The 20,720-nt window shown below is 46.8% G+C and overlaps 1 protein-coding gene across 10 annotated transcripts; it reads right to left on the bottom strand.

Annotated features, from left to right (window-relative positions):
- Nucleotides 1-3,050: 3,050 nt before the first annotated feature.
- Nucleotides 3,051-19,666, bottom strand: ZNF547 (zinc finger protein 547). 10 transcript variants are annotated; one of them, XM_078360969.1, is made up of 5 exons: nucleotides 19,384-19,666; nucleotides 17,079-17,297; nucleotides 12,109-12,235; nucleotides 8,292-8,369; nucleotides 3,051-5,461 (listed from the first exon to the last, which is right to left on the bottom strand). In XM_078360969.1, the coding sequence occupies exons 2-5, from the start codon at nucleotides 17,100-17,102 to the stop codon at nucleotides 4,404-4,406; spliced, it is 1,287 nt and encodes a 428-aa protein (XP_078217095.1). In that variant the 5' UTR covers nucleotides 17,103-17,297; nucleotides 19,384-19,666; the 3' UTR covers nucleotides 3,051-4,403. The 10 variants fall into 10 exon arrangements, with proteins under 10 accessions (XP_078217095.1, XP_078217094.1, XP_078217093.1 ...); XM_078360968.1 differs by having other exon boundaries at nucleotides 17,079-17,291; XM_078360967.1 differs by having other exon boundaries at nucleotides 17,079-17,280.
- Nucleotides 19,667-20,720: the final 1,054 nt, after the last annotated feature.

Below are 20,720 nucleotides of genomic sequence, written 5' to 3'. Positions count from 1 at the left end.
GGCCAACATGGAGAAACCCTCTCTCTACTAAAAATACAAAACTTAGCTGGGTGTGGTGGTGTGTGCCTGTAATTCCAGCTATGTGGGAGGCCGAATCACTTGAACCTGGGAGGTGGAGGTTGCAGTGAGCTGAGATCACACCACTGCACTCCAGTCTGAATGACAGAGTGAGACTGTCTGAAAAAAAAAAAAAAAAAAAAAAAAGGTAAATAGACCTAAAAATTAAGGAAAGAGAAAAATAGAAAAAAATCGTAAGAGGATATAAAAGGTTTTTGGAAAAAAATCTTACCTTGTGTGGTCAAAACCTGATTAAAATTGGATGGGTCTGTTTCTAAGACTTTAGTAAAATTAGCTTTAGTATTGCTAGTACACAAACACAAAAGTAGAATTTCGGCCAGGTGCAGTGCCTCACGCCTATAATCCCAGCACTTTGGGAGGCTGAGGGGGGTAGATCCACGTGGTCAGGAGATCAAGACCAGCCCGGCCAACATATTGAAACTCCCATCTCTACTAAAATACAAAAAATTAGCCAGGTGTGGTGGTGTGCACCTGTAGTCCTAGCTACTCAGCAGGCTGAGGCAGGAGGATCACTTAAACCCAGGAGGCACAGGTTGCAGTGAGCCAAGATCATGCCACTGCACTCCAGCCTGGCAACAGACCAAGACTCTGTCTCAAAAAAAAAGGTAGAATTCATTTTCTATTTTGAACACAATTTTCATATGTTAATAAGAGATAATAAAGTTGTTTAACTTTTGAATAATCTTCAATTTAAAAATGGGTGGAGGATGAGAAACTTTTGAGTCCTTGGTGGTCAAGTAGGCGCACATGGTATGGAGCTGCAGCTGGCTGTGCTCAGTTACTAAAAGTCACCACTGGAATTTAGAGATGGATCCAAATCCCAGGGAGTTGGTACACTGGATACATAAGAAAATGCAAACTAGCCAACACAACAGAGCCACATAAACAGCAAGGGTGCTACTATGTACAGTGCGTGCAAGGGATGGAGGTGCGCTCCTTATGTGAACCTGTGTGTAAAATAAGAAAAAAATAAACGAATAAAAATTTAGCCTGTGAGGTTAGAACCAAGACAGCCATGTTAGATTTCTGTCATTTATCATTCTGCAAAGGTGGTTTGAGGTTCTGCATCAACCTGAACATGCTCCTCCGTCCAGCAGCATTTAAAACCAAAGACGCTCACGCCTGTCATCCCAGCACTTTGGGAGGCCGAGGCGGGTGGATCACGAGGTCAAGAGATCGAGACCGTCCTGGTCAACATGGTGAAACCCCGTCTCTACTAAAAATACAAAAAATTAGCCGGGCATGGTGGTGCGTGCCTGTAATCCCAGCTACTCGGGAGGCTGAGGCAGGAGAATTGCCTGAACCCAGGAGGCGGAGGTTGTGGTGAGCCGAGATCGCGCCATTGCACTCCAGCCTGGGTAACAAGAGCGAAACTCCGTCTCAAAAAAAAAAAAAAAAAAAAGTGAAACAATTTCTTCACATTATACTCTCTGGTGTGAATAGTTACTTGGTTTTGCTCTTTCTCACACTGACTATCTTCTTGGTGGCCATAGGTCTCAGACACATTTTCGTTGTCTCTAAATGATTCTGCCCTTGGTGGGAGGTGACTCTTAGGCTGGCTGGTGGCTTTCGCTTAGATGGACTAAAATCTAAGCTTGATCTAGCATTACATTTGGACCCAGCACTCTCTATTATTTTTTCTTTTTTATTGCATTTTAGGTTTTGGGGTACATGTGCAGAACGTGCAAAATAGTTGCATAGGTACACACATGGCAGTGTGTTAATTTTTTTAAGGTCTTATATATAACAAATGATTGAATAATTTGCTTTTTGCTTATTAGCTTGCATTTTCTTATGCATCCAGTGAACCAGATTCAATTATTTTGTTTTTGGTATATTAGCTCGCCTTTTTTTTTTTTTTTTTTTTTTGAGATGGAGTCTCACTGTGTTGCCCAGGCTGGAGTGCAGTGGTGTGATCTCAGCTCACTGCAACCTCTGCCTCCTGGGCTCAAGGGATTCTCCTGCCTCAGTCTCCCAAGTAGCTGGGACTACAGGTGCATGCCACCACACCCAGCTAATTTTTGTATTTTTAGTAGAGATGGGGTTGCACCATGTTGGCCAAGATGGTCTTCATTTCTTGACCTTGTGATCCACCCATCGTGGCCTCCCAAAGTGCTGGGATTACAGGCATGAGCCACCATGCCTGGCCTATGTGGCTGTATTACATGACACCAAACCTGGCTTACTCTAGAAAAATTAGATGCAATAACTTTGACAATAGTCAAAGGGAAAACCCAAATCAAATTCCCCAAATCCCATAAAACAGGGGTCCCCAATCCCCAGGCCACAGACTGTACCAGTCCACGTCCTGTTAAGAACTAGGCCTCACAGTGCCACACAGCAGGAGTGAGCATTCCCACCTACCTCCACCTCCTGAGCAGCGGCAGCACTAAACATCATAGGAGTGCAAACCCCATTGTGAACTGTGCATGCGAGGGATGTAGGTGCACTCCTCAGTCTATATAACCAGTGCCTGATGATCTGAGGTAGAAGAGTTTCATTCCAAAACCATCCAGCCCCCTGCACTGCCATCCATGAAAAGATTGTCTCCCATAAAACCAGTCCCTGGTGGCAAAAAAAGGCTGAGGACTGCTGCCATATAAGATCACTTAGAATTCTGCATAATTTTCAAAATGACACAACCCCTGACAGGTTCTGTGGCTTTGGCACCTAAGCTATTCTATCTGTTGCCTAGAACCCATTAAGAGGAATGGTCAATAGCAAGCACACCCCATGATAGGTACACACCTGGAAAGCAGCAGTAAGAGCACAGTTGTGGGGTGTGCTCAGCCTGGGGGGAGGGCAGGTCCACAGGTAAATTGCTGTATTTTGTGACCTTAAGTCCTTTAAAATTTATTCTTACCATGATGTATTCTCATACAAGATTATACACCACTAAATATCTACAGAGACTGGGGGAGAAAATGATCCAAGGATCAATGCAACGATCAAAATACACAATGCAATTGGTATTTTGCAAAGATTTCTATCGGTTTTATATCAAAGATGGCAGGCCATTTCCTGGTTGTAAACACTGGGAAAAATTAAAATGAAAAGGCTTATAGGATGGAATACAGAAACAAGGGGTATTTACAGAATATCTGCATTGTTATAAAAATGGGATAGGACAGTTCTCAAAACATCAGCAACAACAAAATCACCTGGAAACTTGTTAGAAATCTTACTTTCTATGGATTAGAATGAGGACAAATCACAATTTTTGTGGAATGATAGGAATGTAAAATGGTGCAAGTTTTACGGAAAAGTATCTCAGTTCATCAAAGAATTGAAATTAGAATTACCATGTGACCCAGCAGTTCCACTTTTTTGGGTATACCCGATAATTGAAAGCAGGATCTTGAAAAGATGTTTGTGCCCTTATGCTTGTAGTGGCAATATTCACAATAGCAAAAGGTAGAAGCACCCCAAGTGTCCGTGAGTAGAGGTGAGAAATAAAGGAAATGTGGCAGACGCAAGCAATCAAAGATCGCTCAGCCCTAAAATTTCCGACACATGCTAAAACACAGATGAACCTCGAGGGTATTATCCTAAGTGAAAAAAATAATAAAAAGAAAAGCACTCTAAGGTTCTTCTTCTGTGAAGTACCAAGAGTAGTCAGATGCATATGGACTTACGAATAGAATGGTGGTCGCCAGGGGCTGAAGGAATGTGGAAATGATTGTTATTTAATGGTTCTAGGGTTTCATGTTGTAAGACGAAGAGTCCAGGATATTCTCTGCACAACAATATGGACGTACTTCAAGTATTAAACGGGACATTACAATAGTGAAGATGGCAAATTTTTTGCGGCATGTACTTCACCATTATTTTTTTAAAAACATACAATACTAGCTGTCGGTGCTAAATCAGAGATTTCTGGGTGATGCTGTCCACCATCTTGGCTACATTCAAGGCATATATAAGGCCTTTCTCCAGTGTGAACCACGTGGTGTCTAAGCAGTACCAAAGGATGCCACATGTTTGCCATCCTTAGAAGACTCTCACTAGTGTGGATATTCTGAAGCCCAATAAGTACAATTTTGCATGTTGAATCTTTACCACTTTCCACTTTATTGAAAAGACTCTTCTTCAGTATAAACCCTCCAATGTCTGAGACGAGAGTCAGATCAAAATAACGTCCCAAGTTTGCGGAACACGTATTTCTGCAGTGCGAATTCTCTGATACATAGTGGTTGGAGAGCTGTAGCTATGTAATTACCCACATTCACGGCACTCGGTCTTTCTCCAGTGTGTACTGCCTGCTGTCCAGCCACGGTATGTTGGTGACTGAAGGCCTTCCCGCACCCATGGCATTCCTAAGGGCTTCATCCAGTGTGCACTTTCTGATGTCTGAGAAGTGTGGAGTTATACCTAAAGAACTTCCCACATTCACGGCACTGTTTTGCTGCAGTGTGAATTGTCTGGTGACAAATGAGGTGGGATTTTGTAAGGAAGGCCTTCCCACATTCACTGCATTCATAAGGCCGTTCTCCAGTGTGAACTCTTTGGTGTTGAATGAGTACAGATTTCAAGCTAAAGAATTTTCCACATTCATTGCACTCATAAGGCCTTTCTCCAGTGTGAACTCTCTGATGTCTACGGAGTGTGGACCTTTCCATAAAGAACTTCCCACATTCACTGCAACCGTAAGACCTTTTTCCTGTATGAATTCTGTAATGCCTAAAGAGGTTTGAGTTGCACTTAAAGAACTTCCCACATTCACTACAACCATAAGGCCTCTTTCCAGTGTGAACCCTCTGATGTGTAATGAGTGTGGAACTCCACATAAACAGTTTCCCACATTCGCTGCACTCATAAGGCCTTTCTCCAGAGTGGATTGTCTGGTGACGAGCAAGGTGAGACTTACAAAGAAAGGCCTTCCCACATTCACTGCACTCATAAGGCCTTTCTCCAGTGTGAGTCCTCTGATGTCTACTGAGTGTGGACCTTTCCATAAACAATATTCCACATATGCTGCACTTATAAGGTCTTTCTCCAGTGTGGATTTTCTCATGGTCGGCAAGTTTATTTTTGTGGCTAAAGGCTTTCCCACACTCACTGCACAAGAATGTCTTCCCTGCCATGTAAACTCTGTGGTTCTTCACAAATGACGGCCTTCCTCCATCCCCTCTGCAAAGTTTCTCTCTAATCTGCTCCTTCTGGTGCTGGTGAAGATGTGCTGGACTCATGTACAGCCCCTGCTCAGGGTGTGTTCCATCGTGCTCAGCCAGACGCAGAATGTCCTTGAGAAGTGAACTACATGTCTCACAGCGCTGGGACTTTTGGGTAGACAGACGGGGCTTTGGAGCCATGGCCTGTAACACTCCTGAAGAAACACCTTGCTGGAAAGGTGCCTCCTCATCCTCTGCTCCATGGCAACACCCTGTAAGAATAAAAATGCCGCTGAAGTGCATGTTGACTGTGATGAGTGGAGGCAGCTCCATCACAAATGTCTGTCAGACGCCCCATGAAACTGATCATGGAACTGGGACAGGCGCCAGTTTTTGTGGCAGGTCAGCTCTCACTAATAGCGGAGCAGGCAGACCTCCACGACAACGGTTTCAGCACGGACCGAGTGCTTAAGTTGATTAAAAGCTGATAGAGCCAATGCCCTCATGCACAGGTGTGGGTAACCTCCAATATGGGCACCGAGGAAGGAGAGCTGTGCAAACCCCAGGCACAATTAGTGCCTGAAGACTATCTTGTTTATAGTGTTATTACTCAGCTATTTCCTTTATATAATCCTTTATATATAATCTTATATTCGTTTATAGAATTAGTGCCTGAGTATAACTTACTGCTTACATCTATCTAGCTTATATAATCATACTTAGCACTTCTATCTAGCATACTTAGTTCCATATAATCTTTCTATGTAGTCATATAAATATTGTAGTCTATATAATCATATATATATTCTATATAATCATATAGGTATTGTAGTCTATATAATCATATATATATTCTATATAATCATACAGGTATTGTAGTCTACATGACCATATATATTCTATATAATCATATAGGTATTGTAGTCTATATAATCATATATATTCTATATAATCATATAGGTATTGTAGTCTATATAACCATATATATATTCTATATAATCATACAGGTATTGTAGTCTATATAACCATATATATTCTATATAATCATATATATATTCTATATAATCATATAGGTATTGTAGTCTATATAATCATATATATATTCTATATAATCATATAGGTATTGTAGTCTATATAATCATATATATATTCTATATAATCATATAGGTATTGTAGTCTATATAATCATATATATATTCCGTATAATCATACAGGTATTGTAGTCTATATAACCATATATATTCTATATAATCATATAGGTATTGTAGTCTATATAACCATATATATATTCTATATAATCATACAGGTATTGTAGTCTATATAACCATATATATATTCCGTATAATCATATAGGTATTGTAGTCTATATAACCATATATATATTCTATATAATCATATAGGTATTGTAGTCTATATAATCATATATATATTGTATATAATCATATAGGCATTGTAGTCGGAGCTGTACCAACACATTTAGTGATGATTTATATAATCTTTCTATATAACCATATAGTAGTTTGTAGTAGGAGGAATGCCTAGAGCAGTCACAGAACAGAAGCAGTACATGGGAAAACAGCCAGACGAGGACACGAACCAAAGACCCAGGTGGTGGCGTCCCTGCCTGAAAGGGCATACGCTGTATGGCAGGCTTGGAGCAAGAACCTCTCCTCCTGAAAAAGGAGTTGTAGTACCCTGCATCCAGTTCCTGTGGAAAGTAGGCCTCAGGCCTGAGATCCCACAAATAACCGAGGGAGAAGAACCCCTCTAGTGTGACCAGTCACAACGGCTGTACACCGTGTCAGTCTTTTCTGCTTCTGTGCTAGCTCAAATCATCCTCCCACAAGTATCTCAGAGAAGTGCACAAATCTGTCAGCTCCCACTGCATTGGCTTACAGTATCTTTCCATGAGAAACCCCCTAAAGTCTCCAGCCCCCAGATAAGAAGTGTTGCGCATGACACCTATTGCACACAGCCCACCTCCTTGCCTTGGTGACCTAATGGGGATGGACCCCTTTTCTGTAACATGACCCTCTACTACTGTGCACGGCACTGTCCCCTACTGCACATGGCCCACCTCTCTGCCCAAGTGACATAATGGGGTTGCCCCGTCGCTTGTGACTCACATGATTATATATGCCCTATCACTAAGCCTATAGATGATGCCTCACTTACGATCCTTCCCCCTGCTTGTACCTAATAAATACAGATGCTTCTGGATGTTCAGGGCCTTGCCTGTCCCTGCTCATAGGTGGCGTGGCCCCTGGAGTCCAGCTGCTCTTCTCCAGTTCTTCAGTGTCCTGCCTCTTTACTTCTCAGATCCAGCGCCTCAGCACAGCATAAGGGACACCCCATGACCCAGTGGGGCCAACAGCCCTCCACACAGGCTGGAGTGTAACAAAAGCCCACAAAGTGTTTGGCATAGGACTTTCCTGGCCCTTAAAGCATGACAAGATAACCAAGGAATTCTTACAGGACCCATTTAGGATTAAATTAATTTTTTTGGGGGGGTCTGAAAAAACTCCCATAGCCTTCATGAACAAGTTTACTGGGGTTCTAAAGAAACTCCCCAAACCTCTGTGATTTAGAAGGAGACAAGATAACCGTAGTAACCCCAGCACCTGGACCCATTTAGATTACGTGAGTTTACGGAGGCACCAGAGGAAGGTCTTCAGGACTCAGATCTCTGTGTCTTCAGATGAGTGCACACTTAAATGTAGACAAATAGCTTAGATGGTGTATAAGCTCTGGAAAAGTTTGTTTGTAATTTTGAGTTGGTCTGGCAATAATTTCTAGGCCTTCTCCTTGTAACGGGTTACAGAAATAAACACTTTCTTTTTTCCCAGTTCATCTGCATCTCATTACTGGGCTGCGAGAATAAGCAACCCTACCTTCGGTTTAGTCTGGGAACAATATGGTTAGGCTTTGTGTTCCCATCCAGAGCTCATCCTGAATTGTAATCCCCAGAATCCCCAGGTGTCAAGGGTGGGACCAGGCGAAGGTAATCACAGGGCTGCTCCCCGGGGCTATTCTCATGACAGTGAGTTCTCCTGAGATCTGACGGTTTTACAAGCATCTTGCATTTCCCCTGCTTGCACTCACTCCATCTTGCTGTCCTGTGAAGAAGGTGCCTCTTCTCCTTTGCCTTCTGCCATGACTGTAAATTTTCTGAGGCCTCACCTGCCATGCAGAACTGTGTGTCAATTAAGCCTCTTTCCTTTATAAATTACCCAATCTTGGGTATTTCCTTTTTTTTTTGAGATGAAGTCTCATTCTGTCCCCTAGGCTGGAGTGCAGTGGCGTGATCTCGGCTCACTGCAACCTCCGCTTCCTGGGTTCAAGCAGTTCTCCTGCCTCAGCCTCCCGAGTAGCTGGGATTACAGGTGTGAGCCACTATGCCTAATTTTTTTGTTGTTGTTATTTTTGGTAGAGACAGGGTTTCACCATGTTGGCCAGGCTGTCCTCAAACTCCCGACCTCAAGTGATCTGCCTGCCTCAGCCTCCCAAAGTGCTGGGATTATAGGCGTGAGTCACCAAGCCTGGCCAAGTCTCAGGTGTTTCTTTTTTTGAGACAGAGTTTTGCTCTGTCACCCAAGTTGGGATGCAGTGGTACAATCTCAGTTCACTGCAACCTCTGTTTCCTGGATTTGAGTGATTCTCCTGCCTCAGCCTCCCAAGTAGCTGGGATTACAGACGCCTGCCACCACACCCAGCTAATTTTTGTATTTTTAGGAGAGACGGGGTTGCACCATGTTGGGCAGGCTGGTCTTGAACTCCTGACCTCAGGTGATCCGTGCCCAGCCAGGGTATTTCTTAATAGCAGTGTTAAGAATGGACAAATACAGTAAACTGGTACTGAGGTAGTGGGATACTGCTCTAAGGATACCCCAAAATGGAAGTGACTTTGGAACTGGGTAACAGGCAGAGGTTGGAACAGTTTGGAGGGCTCAGAAGGAGACAGGAAATGTGGGGAAGTTTGGAACTTCCCAGAGACTTGATGGATGGCTTTGATCAAGATGCTGCCTTAGGGATGTGGGCAGTGAAGTCCAAGCTGAGGTGGTCTCAGAGGGAGAGGAGGAACTTCTTGGGAACCGGAGTAGAGGGGACTCTTGCTACGCTTTAGCAAAGAGACTGGCAGCATGTTGCCCTGTCCTGGGTATCTGTGGAACTTTGACCTTGAGAAAGATGATTTAGGGTATCTGGCAGAGGAAATGTCTAAGTGGCAAAGTGTTCAAGAGGAAGAAGAACATAAAATTTTGGAAAATTTGCAGCCTGACTATGCAATAGAAAAGAACTCATTTTCTAAGGAGAAATTCAAGATGGCTACAGGAATTTGCATAAGTAACAAGGAGCCAAATGTTAATCACCAACATGATGGGGAAAATATCTCCAGGGCCTGTTGGAAACCTTCCTGGCAGCCCCTCCCATCACAGGCTCAGAAGCTTAGGAGGGAAAAATGGTTTTGTGGGCTCAGCCCAGGACCCCCCCGGCTCAGTATAGCCTCTGGACACGGTACCCTGCATCCCAGCTGCTTCAGCTCCAGCCATGGCTAAAAGGGGCAAGGTATAGCTTCAGCCATTGCTTCTGAGGGTGTAATCCCCAAGTCTTGGTGGCTCTTACACATGGTGTTGGGCCTGTGGGGGCACAGAAGTCAAGAATTAAAGCTTGGGAAGGAACCTCTACCTGTATTTCAGAGGATGTATGGAAATGCCTCATGTCCAGGAAGAGACTTGCTTCAGGGGTGGAACTCATTGAGAGTCTCTGCTAGGGCACTGCAGGAAGGGAAATCTGGGGTTGGAGCCCCCACACACAGTCCCTACTGTGGCACTGCCTAGTGGAGCTGTGAGAAGAGGGCCACCGTCCTCCAGCCCCCAGAATAGTAGATCTACCAAGAGTTTACACTGCATGCCTGAAAAAGCTGGAGACACTCAATGCCAGCCCATGAAAGCAGCTGAGAGGGGGCCCCCTCTCAAAGCAAAGCCACAGGGACAGAGTTGCCCAAGACTACAGGAGCCCACCTACTGCATCAATGTGCCCGGATGTGAGACATGGAGTCAAAGGATATCATTTCAGAGCATTAAGATTTAATGACTGCCTTGCTGGGTTTTGGACTTGCATGGGGCCTGTAGGCTTTGTTTTGGTAAATTTCACCCATTAGCCATGGCTACATTTACCCAATTATCTGGATAATAGATCCCCATTATATCTTGGAAGTAACTAACTTGCTTTTGATTTTACAGGCTCATAGGCATAAGGAACCTGCCTTGTCTCAGATCAGACTTTGGACCTGGACTTTTGGGTTAATGCTGGAATGAACTAAGGCATTGTGAGACTGTTGGGAATGCATGATTGGTTTTGAGATGTGAAAGGGACATAAAATTTGGGAGGGGCCAGGGTGGAATAATATGGTTAGGCTTTGTGTCCCCACCCAAATCCCATCTTGAATTGTAATCCCCATAATCCCCACATGTCAGGGTGGGACAAGGTGGACATTACTGAATCATGGGAACAGTTTCTCCCATACTGCTCTCATGATACTGAGTAAATTCTCATGAAATGTGTTGGTTTTACGTGTCTGGCATTTCCCCTGCTTGGACTCATTCGCCTTGCCACCCTGTGAAGAAGGCATCTTGCCTGCTTCTCCTCTGCCTTCTGCCATGATCCTAACTTTCCTGAGGGCCTCCCCAGCAATGTGGAACTGTGAGTCAATGAAACTGTGTTGCTTTAGAAATTACCCAGTTTTGGGTATTTCCTAATAGCAGAATGAGAACGAAATAATACAACACTAAAGCCAATGAGAAGAGGCCTGCTGTGCAGTTGGGCCTGGCAAATACCCATATTGGGAGAGCCCCGATGATGGGTAAGAACACAAGAAAGGGGTTCTGTGCAGAGAGGAGAAGCAGAGTGTCCAAGGTACTACTCTGCAAATGGCTTTCCACAGGCCGTGGCTGCTGGTGACTAGTGAGCAGTGTGTAGAAGGCTGTGTCTAAACCCAGAGAGATCTGATTGTGACAAAGGAGCTGGAGTTCAAGGACTACTGACAAATGCATCATGCAGACCTCACAACACCTTAAGTACAGGTCATGCACTGGAGGGCACTGCAAGGAGCAGTCGAAGAGAAAGGGTAACAGGTGGAAGCCAGGGGTTAGAAGTCAGAGTAGAAATGACGATGGGGGAAGGAAAAGAAGAGTGAGTTGTGGCAACTGGGCTAAACAACAGGGGTCACCAGGACAGGTTCCTAGTGTGATGTGACTCCAGCTGTGGCATCACACCTCTTTCCAACTCCAAGGAACCAGGATCGTGCTCCTCTGAGCCGCTACAGCCCTTCAGGGATTAATATCCACCCTCCTGGGTACCCAGAGCCCTCCCCATTGCTTAAGGTGACAATCTGTGGGACCTGGAAGAGACCAGTCCTAGGGGAAAGATACAGAAGGAGATGAGACAGCACATGCCCAGAGAGATTGACCCAATGATATTCCACATTCTATAAACATCAGAACTTCACAGGAGATTTCTACATCCTGCACAATGAAGCCAGTGGTTCACCAAATTAGATCAGGTCAATGCCCGAAATTCCAGCAACAAGAAGGCACCAAGAAATACAAGCAAGACCAAGGAAACAGCACAGAGGTCCCATCCATTTGACTAGAACACAGAGCTGGTGGGTCTCTACCTCAGAGTCAACACTTTTGGATCCTGACCCCTTTCTTGCAAGCCTCAGATCAACAGGGGATGGGGCTGCTAGGAAAACGGGAGCACAGAGCACACAGCCCAGTTCTGACTCTTATGGAATATATGACATTAAACCAGGAAAAGCAGCAGCACCCATGGTCTCACTGTGGGAAATGCAGCGCTGCCTTTGGGTAAAAAGGGATAATCCAACCCAACCCTGGACACTGGGCAAGGGTGAGGGCCTTACCTAGTGAGGACAGAAGGGCCAAATTCTCCAGCATCACATCGCGGTACAGCAATCTCTGAGCCTCATCAAGGTGCCCCCACTCCTCCTGGGAGAAATATATGGCCACGTCCTCAAAGACCACACGGTCCTGCCAAATTGGGAAAGATGAATACATGAGCGGCTTCTTTTCAAGCTGTATTTACTTAAGTTCTGTATTTCTTTTCTTTTTTTTTTTGAGACGGAGTTTTGCTCTTGTTACCCAGGCTGGAGTGCAATGGCGCGATCTCGGCTCACCGCAACCTCCGCCTCCTGGGTTCAGGCAATTCTCCTGCCTCAGCCTCCCGAGTAGCTGGGATTACAGGCACGTGCCACCATGCCCAGCTAATTTTTTGTATTTTTAGTAGAGATGGGGTTTCACCATGTTGACCAGGATGGTCTCGATCTCTTGACCTTGTGACCCACCCGCCTCGGCCTCCCAAAGTGCTGGGATTACAGGATTGAGCCACCGCGCCCGGCCTCAAGTTCTGTATTTATTTTATACTTATATCTACCATCCATTAAACACAGGGCCAAACTAACAGCAAAATGTGTTTCCATCTCCCCTACCATCATGGGGACATATTCTGAACTACCTCCATCTCTAACTTTATCAAACCAAGCCAGTATTTCCCATGATCTAAATCAACTCAGGGACAGGTACTGCACAACTAGGGACAGTCCCAGTAGCCCAGGTGTCCTGGAATTACTTAAACTAGCCAAACTATCCTGTCACCTGGCCCTGCCTTGTTTCCCATGGAAACCCCAATAGCATCTCTGGGTTAAACTAAACTTTCCCCTCACTCCCATTTTCCTGCTGACCAAATCTGGTGCTTCACCATGTGGCCCTGTGTTATGTAGTGTGCACCCTCCTTAGGGAAATGTAAGGAATAAATATCTTCTTTCATCAATTCCAAGTTCTCTAAGGGGTTCTGGAAAGAAAAAAAAAAGGAAAATATCTTCTTTCAGTGTCATTGGCCTGTCCCTGGGATCACTCACTCATATCTATAAGTGAAAACCCCGTGGGGGCCAGGCTTGATGGCTCATGCCTGTAATGCCAGCACTTTGGGAGGCCATGGCAGGCAGATCACCTGAGGTCAGTAGTTCAAGACCAGCCTGGCCAACACAGTGAAATCCATCTCTGGATTTCTAAAAATACAAAAATTAGGCTGAGCGCAGTGGCTCATGCCTGTAATCTCAGACTTTGGGAGGCTAAGGGGGGCAGACCACCTCAGGTCAGGAGTTCGAGACCAGTCTCACCAACATAAAGAAACTCCGTTGCTACTAAAAATACAAAATTAGTGAGGCCTGGTGGTGCATGCCTGTAATCCCGGCTACTCGGGAAGCTGAGGCAGAAGAATCACTTGTACCCAGGAGGCGGAGGTTGCCATGAGCCAAGATCACACCATTATACTCCAGCCTGGGCAACAAGAGCAAAACTCCACCTAAAGAAAAAGAAACAAAAACAATAGCAAAAGGCCCGGCACAGTGGCTCACGCCTGTCACCTATAATTCCAACAGTTTGGGAGGCCATCCTGGTCAACTTGGTGAAACCCCATCTCTACTACAAATACAAAAATTAGCTGGGCATGGTGGCGCATGCCTGTAATCCTAGCTACTCAGGAGGCTGAGGCAGAAGAACAGTTTGAACCAGGGAGTCAGAGATTGCAGTGAGCCAAGATCGCGCCGCTGCACTCCAGCCTGGCAACAGAGCAAGACTCTGTCTCAAAATAAAAAAAAAAATACAAAAATTAGGCTGGGCACAGTGGCTCACACCTGTAATCCCAGTATTTTGGGAGGCCGAGGTGGGTGGATCATGAGGTCAAGAGACTGAGATCATCCTGGCCAACATGGCGAAACCTGTCTCTACTACAAAAATACAAACATTAGCTGGGTGTGGTGGCGCCCGCCTGCAGTCCCAGATACCAAGGAGGCTGAGACAGGAAGATCGCTTGAACTTTGGAGGTGGAGGTTGCTGTGAACTGAGACTCCACCACTGCACTCCAGCCTGGTGACAGAGTAAGACTCCATCTCTCAAAACAAAAAATATTGTTTCCTATGATCCATGAAAAACTAAAATAAAAATAAATTTTAAAGTGTGTGTGTATGTATATATGCCGGGCATGGCAGTGCGTGCCTGTAGTTCCAGCTACTCGAGAGGCTGAGGCAGAAGAACTGCTTGAACACAGTAGGTACAGGTTGCAGTGAGCCAAGACTGCACCACTGCATACCAGCCTGGGTGACAGAGCAAGACTCGGTCAAAAAAAGAAAAAAAACAAACCTAATGCATATAATCACAGCTATTATTTCTCTCACTCCAGGATCTCACCGCTCTCTCCTTCCCTTGCTCAGTCTGCACACCCTCCCAATGTGGAAGAGACACCACATCCAGGTGGCAGGAATGACGTTTCTCTCCACATTTCCGTTGGCCACTGTGTCCAGCACACAGAGAAAACAGGTGAAGGACAAGGCAGAAAAGCACCCTCCAGGATGTGGGCCTCCCATGGGGATAGCCATCGTCTCCTGCCAGCTGGTTTCCATGGAGTCCCTCAGATCTTGCCTCCCAAGACAACCAAACTCAGACTCATCCCCTCCCTTAAGCTACCAGGGCCAAGGCCCGGGGGCCATCCATTCACTCCTCCTGCCTGCGTATCACGCTTTATTTAGATAGCACTCCAATCACATCTCTCACACCTACACTCCTGCAGATTCCACAGCAACCTCCCAGTTCACACCAGAGGCATTTCCTTCACCTCCTAACGGGCCACTCTGCACATGGAAACCAGATGGTGCACAGCAAATACGCCCGGCAACCAGTTCACTCCCAGTCCTGCCCCAGAACACTGAAGTCCCCTAGCACCAGGGGCAGCCCAAAGCCCTGCTTTCAAGGTTTCCCCACATGGCTGTTTCTCACTTTACTGTCAGCTGCCCAAACCATGTGAGGACTTCACATACTCTCGGCTGTCTCCTGCCTCATGGCATACTCTGTCCCATAAGCAGTCAGGAAAATCGCTCTCCACCAAAACCTCATTCCAAGCCCAGCTGCCCTGATCTCCACACCTCCACTCCTGATAGGGTTCGGCTCTGTGTCCCCACCCAAATCTCAGGTTGAACTGTAACCCCCATGTGTCAGGGGAGGGACCTGGTGTTAGGTGACTGGATCCTAAGGCTGTATTTTCCCCTTGCCTTTCTCATGATAGTAAGTTCTCACGAGATCTGGTTGTTTAAAAGTGTGTGGCTCTTCCCGCTTCATTCTCTCCCTCTTTCCTGCTCCACCGTGGGAAGGTGTGCCTCGCTTCGCCTTCACCTTCTGCCATGATTGTAAGTTTCCTGAGGTCTCTCAGTTATACTTCCTCTTAAGCCTGAAGAACTGTGGGCAGGGCGTGGTGACTCGCTCCCGTAATCTCAGCAGTTTGGGAGGCCAATGTGGGTAGATCACAGGGTCAAATCAAGACCATGCTGGACAACAAGGTGAAACCTTGTCTCTACCAAAAATACAAAAATTAGCCGGGCACGGTGGCGTGTGCCTGTAGTCCCAGCTTCTCAGGACACTGAGGCAGGAGAATTGCTTGAATCTGGGAGGTGGAGGTTTCAGTGAGCCAAGATTGTGCCACTGCACTCCAGCCTGGGTGACAGAGAGACTCTGTCTCAAAAAAAAAAAAAAAAAAAAAAGAACTGTCAGCCAATTAAACCTTTTGTCTTCATCAATTACCCAGTCTCAGGTAGTTACAGCACTATGAAAAAGCACTAATACAATTCCTATCCTCACCCCACCCACCTGATGCTTAGCAACTCTCCAACCTGAACCCGTTATCGCCCTCAGCAACCCTCTCATGTCCTCTCCTTCCAAAGCCTTTCTTTCTCCTATACCCACCGTCTTACACACTCATCCCCACTAACACTCCATTCCCTCATTAGTCTAGTGATTCCTCCCTCACCACATGGGTACCCAGTAAAAGACCTAGTTCTCATGCCCCATTCCAATTCTCTATCTTCGAACAGCACTGCCACCAAAACCTAGAGATGCTGTCACCTAAACTGAATCCATGGCTTCATCCTGGCCCATACGACAGCCACCATGGTATGGACGTCTCCAACCTGAACTCCTCCACCCGGAGGCTCTGAGACATCTGTGACCTGAACAAACACTGACTCCTCATACTCACTCTGAAAATTCCTTATACTGCTGACTTCCCCCATCTTAGCCAATGGAGCATCCAAACAAACCCTGGGGCCACTCCTGATTCCCTTCCATCCCACCTCCCCACTCTCTACATCATAAAATGTGAGCAGCTCTAGTTCAAAACACATCCCGAAGCCATGGCTACCCTTGACAAGCCACCGGCAACACCCACCTAGACCACTGCAAGAATATCCTCTCAGAGCTCCCTGCCATCACCCTCACTTCCACAGTCCGTCCTCCACTCAGAAGCCAAAGGAAGTCCCTTAAACTAGGGTCCTGGCACTGCCCTCTTCTTCAAATCTTCCCCATCTACCTCTTCCCTTAGTTAGAGACCCAGGGCCTAGGCTGTCATTCCAGGACTGACGTTTGGTGTGTCTCCAGCCACCGCCCACTCTGCTCCCCATTCCTACCAGATTTAACAGACACGTGCAGTTCCCTAAAAAGCCAGCTCAGTCTCTCCTCCGAGCATTGAAACATTCTGAATCCTGTGCTCAGGACACTGACAGATGTTACCATGTGAATTGTCCAAAATGGGAACCACTCCACATAACCCAGGGCCATCCAGGTGAGATGTCACAATAAACTTCAAACAAACAGAACCCCAGGACCTAATCCGAGATACCACAACTGGTGGAACCACCCGCGTTTCAGACGTAAGAGAGGGAGAAAGAGAGAAAAACTGTCTTGGGACTCTACTTTTCTTCATACGGAGGTGCCAAAACCATCAACGAGATAACTATAGTAGGGGAAAGCTAGAAAACACTCTACTTACCTGTGCAGGGTTCATTTCTGCCATCGCCAGGGGGTCCTGAGGGAAGAGGGAAACCGTGAGAAACGGGTAACCATGGGAAAATCCCACCGGCAGAGCTGGACCACCATCTCTTCTTCCTCACTCTGAAGCAAACTGATGTCAAGTTGACTGTAGAAACTCAGCTCCTCGGACTTCAGTGTTGCCTCTTAGCAGCACTGTGACACTGGAAAAGAACTGAACCTGCTGGAGCTTCAGTGCTCTCATCTATAAATACATTTGATATTATAAGAATGACTCCCACCTCATAGGACTCTTACTGGTGTCAAACACTGGTAGATCATAGTATATCAGCGATTACTGTTCTTGCATTAATGGTTTACGATGTTTTTAGTGTAAATGATGTAGTAGAATTTCAACAATTGGGGTGTACATTTTTATCTTTTAAAATTTTAGAGGATGTGATACTAAAATTTTCCATGGTATGTTAATTATAGGCAATTTCGGGTCAAACCAATTACAAAGTGTTTGCAGGAATTTAACTCAATGAATTGCTTCAGCCTCCTGAGTAGCCAGGATTACAGGCGCCCACCATGACACTCGGCTAATTTTTTTTTTCGGTGGCAGAGATGGGGTTTCACCATCTTGGCCAGGCTGATCTTGAACTCCTGACCTCGTGATCCACCTGCCTTGGCCTCCCAAAGTGCTAAGATTACAGGTGTGAGCCATGTTTCATATATTCTGAATGAGTTGTAGGGAAGGGCTGAGCAGGAAGGTCAGCTACTGGTCCTCTCTGCAACTAGGCCTTCCTGTTACATAAGGCTCTGAGGGGAGCTTGCTGGGAGACCTTGACTGGGGCAGTAGATCATCCAACCTTGCCTTGACATGTGGAGAAGGGGAAAAAGCAGAACCCTAGTTTAGAACTAGCTAAACTACCTGCTCTACTAGCCAGGATAACTTTTCTCTTGTCCCACAAAGAGTGGCCCTGAGGGTCAGCCAAGATAATCTGTAGGTACAGAATATAACCATCTCAAACCTCAGTCTGCATCCCAAGCCCATTCCTTATCCCATCCATGCCTCCCTTATTCTAGGCAGAGGACAAAATCCTTCCCACGGCAGGTCTGCGCCTTTCTAAAGTAAATGTTTGGCTTGTGGATCCCCCTATGATCTGAACCCCAAGTATTAACTCTCTCCTCCCTCACCACATAGCTCACGGGCAATAACCTTTCGATTACCCTACCGAATTGGATCCTCAGGCCCTGGTCCAATCTACACCCTCTATTCTTTTAAAGAATCCACACCAGCTCTCTTCTGTAGACCCCAGACCCTTCTGTCACCCTATCCACGTGACATCTTCAACTTGAGACGCCTGAGAATCACAGTGGCCAAACTCCAACCCATGATCGTCCCCACGAAACCTACTCCTCATGCTGCTGACTCCCCCAACTTCATTCTTTCAGATGTTCAGGCAGAAAAGAAAAAAAACATGGCCCATCAGTCCCTATTTTTGCCCACAGACATATGTGACACAGCAAGAAAACCTGCTGGATCTGTCTTGCAGGTCTATGCAGAATCCCATCACATGGCCCCTCTCCCACCAAGGCTCTGGTCCAGCCTCTGGGATCCACCGCAGTGTGGCGTCTTCTCAGTCTCTGTGTCAATTCCCCATCCTGCTTGTTCTAACTTCAGATTTCTTTTTTTTTTTTTTTTTTTTTTCGAGAGGGAGTTTCGCTCTTGTTACCCAGGCTGGAGTGCAATGGCGCGATCTCGGCTCACCGCAACCTCCGCCTCCTGGGTTCAGGCAATTCTCCTGCCTCAGCCTCCTGAGTAGCTGGGATTACAGGCACGCGCCACCATGCCCAGCTGATTTTTTGTATTTTTAGTAGAGACGGGGTTTCACATGTTGGTCAGGATGGTCTCGATCTCTTGACCTCGTGATCCACCCGCCTCGGCCTCCCAAAGTGCTGGGATGACAGGCGTGAGCCACCGCGCCCGGCCACTAACTTCAGATGTCGAATTCTGGCCCCGCCCGTCCCACTGGCCCTCCCTTGACGACCTCCCATGGTTACCGGCTGCTCGGGTTACCATGCCAAGCGAGAATTCACAAAACCCCCTCTCTCTCCCGCAGAAACCACACACACGCCGGGCTCCCCGACGCGGCCCGCTGGGCAGCGCCTCCATGCCCTGAACTGGAGGTCCCCGATGGGAGCTGACACGGGGACCCCACACGGGAACGCTCCTCTGTTCGGGACAAGGGGCCTGCCCTGCAGGGCCCCTTCTCGGGGCTTCAGCACTGGGAGGAAGGGCGGGGGTGAGACGGGACACCCACCTCAGTCAGGGTGGTCGGCGCGGTCTCCGCCAGCCCAGCCAGGTAAGAGCCGCGCGGGGGCGACAAAGGCGAGACAAGGACACCGCCGTCCCCGGCGCTTGTCAGTAGGGCCTCTGCCACTGTCAGCTGCGCCTCTGTCACTCCCGCCTTTGCGCGGTGGGATCCATGCCGCTTCTAGCACTTTTTCGGCTCCGTCACTTCGATGACCGCCAGGCCGGAGCTGCTGGAAACACCAGAAAGAGCCAAATCAGCCACCGCCAGGAGGTCGCCGGAAGTTTTGCCCGCCGACGACACGCACGCACGCACGCACGCAGGCACGCACGCACGCACGCACGCACACGTTCCTTCCTGCGCCTTCGCGGGTTCAGTCGCGCCGCCGAGAACCGCAGTGTCTTCTGGGTCGACACCGCTTTCGGATTTTAAAGCGTTAGTCAGGCCGGGCGCGGTGGCTCACGCCTGTCATCCCAGCACTTTGGGAGGCCGAGGCGGGTGGTTCACGAGGTCAAGAGATCGAGACCATCCCGGTCAACATGGTGAAACCCCGTCTCTACTAAAAATACAAAAATTAGCTGGGCATGGTGGCGCGTGCCTGTAATCCCAGCTACTCGGGAGGCTGAGGCAGGAGAATTGCCTGAACCCAGGAGGCGGAGGTTGCGGTGAGCCGAGATCGCGCCATTGCACTCCAGCCTGGGTGACAAGAGCGAAACTCTGTCTCAAAAAAAAAAAGGGGGGGTGAAGCTATGCCTCTGGATCCAAGAGAAAACATCATTACTGTCTGTAGAGTCCCTGATTGTGTTCCTACCAAGAGTGCATTGCTTTTATTCTAATCGCACTTATTACTTCATATCTGAGATACTTTACATTTATTTTTGAAGTCTCAATCCTATCTGAAAATGAGAGTGACTGATACATGCCATTTCCCGACAGGAGACTTTCTGCCATTCCATTGTTGGACAGTTATGTACACAGGGACGGTATTATCCCGATTAAAAACTGTGACATGTCATGATCTTATCTCCTTCCTGAGAAGTGAGTTGTTTCACAGGGAGTTGAAATTATCTGAGAAAATACTTGTGAAATGAAAAGTACAGAAATCTATTGATAATGATTGTTAGGTTCTGAAGGGAAGGCGACGGTTAAAGAAAGGCAGAGAGTTGGCAGCTTTAAAGCAACGCAGATTTTATGTCCAGCACAAGACCTGCAACGGCTGTTGTCGCCCAGGCTGGAGTGCAACAGCGCAATCTCGGTCCCCTGCAACCTCCGCCTCCTAGGTAGCAATTCTGCTTCAGCCTCCTGAGTAGCTGAAGGTGCCCGCCACCACTCCCTTTTTTTTTTTT

Source organism: Callithrix jacchus, chromosome 22 (genome assembly GCF_049354715.1).
Source record: "Callithrix jacchus isolate 240 chromosome 22, calJac240_pri, whole genome shotgun sequence".
NCBI classification, from domain to species: Eukaryota; Metazoa; Chordata; class Mammalia; order Primates; family Cebidae; genus Callithrix; species Callithrix jacchus.
The sequence above is the reverse complement of the archived record's forward strand: the minus strand, read 5'-3'. Positions and strand labels throughout refer to the sequence as shown.

Bases quoted from the DNA above. Each gene is read 5' to 3' on its own strand.
- ZNF547 (XM_078360969.1), bottom strand. From the start codon at position 17,102: ATGGCAGAAATGAACCCTGCACAG. The intron at 12,236-17,078 runs GTAAGTAGAGTG...CCAATTTGGCAG, and splicing joins CAGAAATGAACCCTGCACAG to GACCGTGTGGTCTTTGAGGA. The intron at 5,462-8,291 runs GTGAGTGCAAGC...TTATTCTTACAG, and splicing joins TCACAGGACAGCAAGATGGA to GGTGTTGCCATGGAGCAGAG.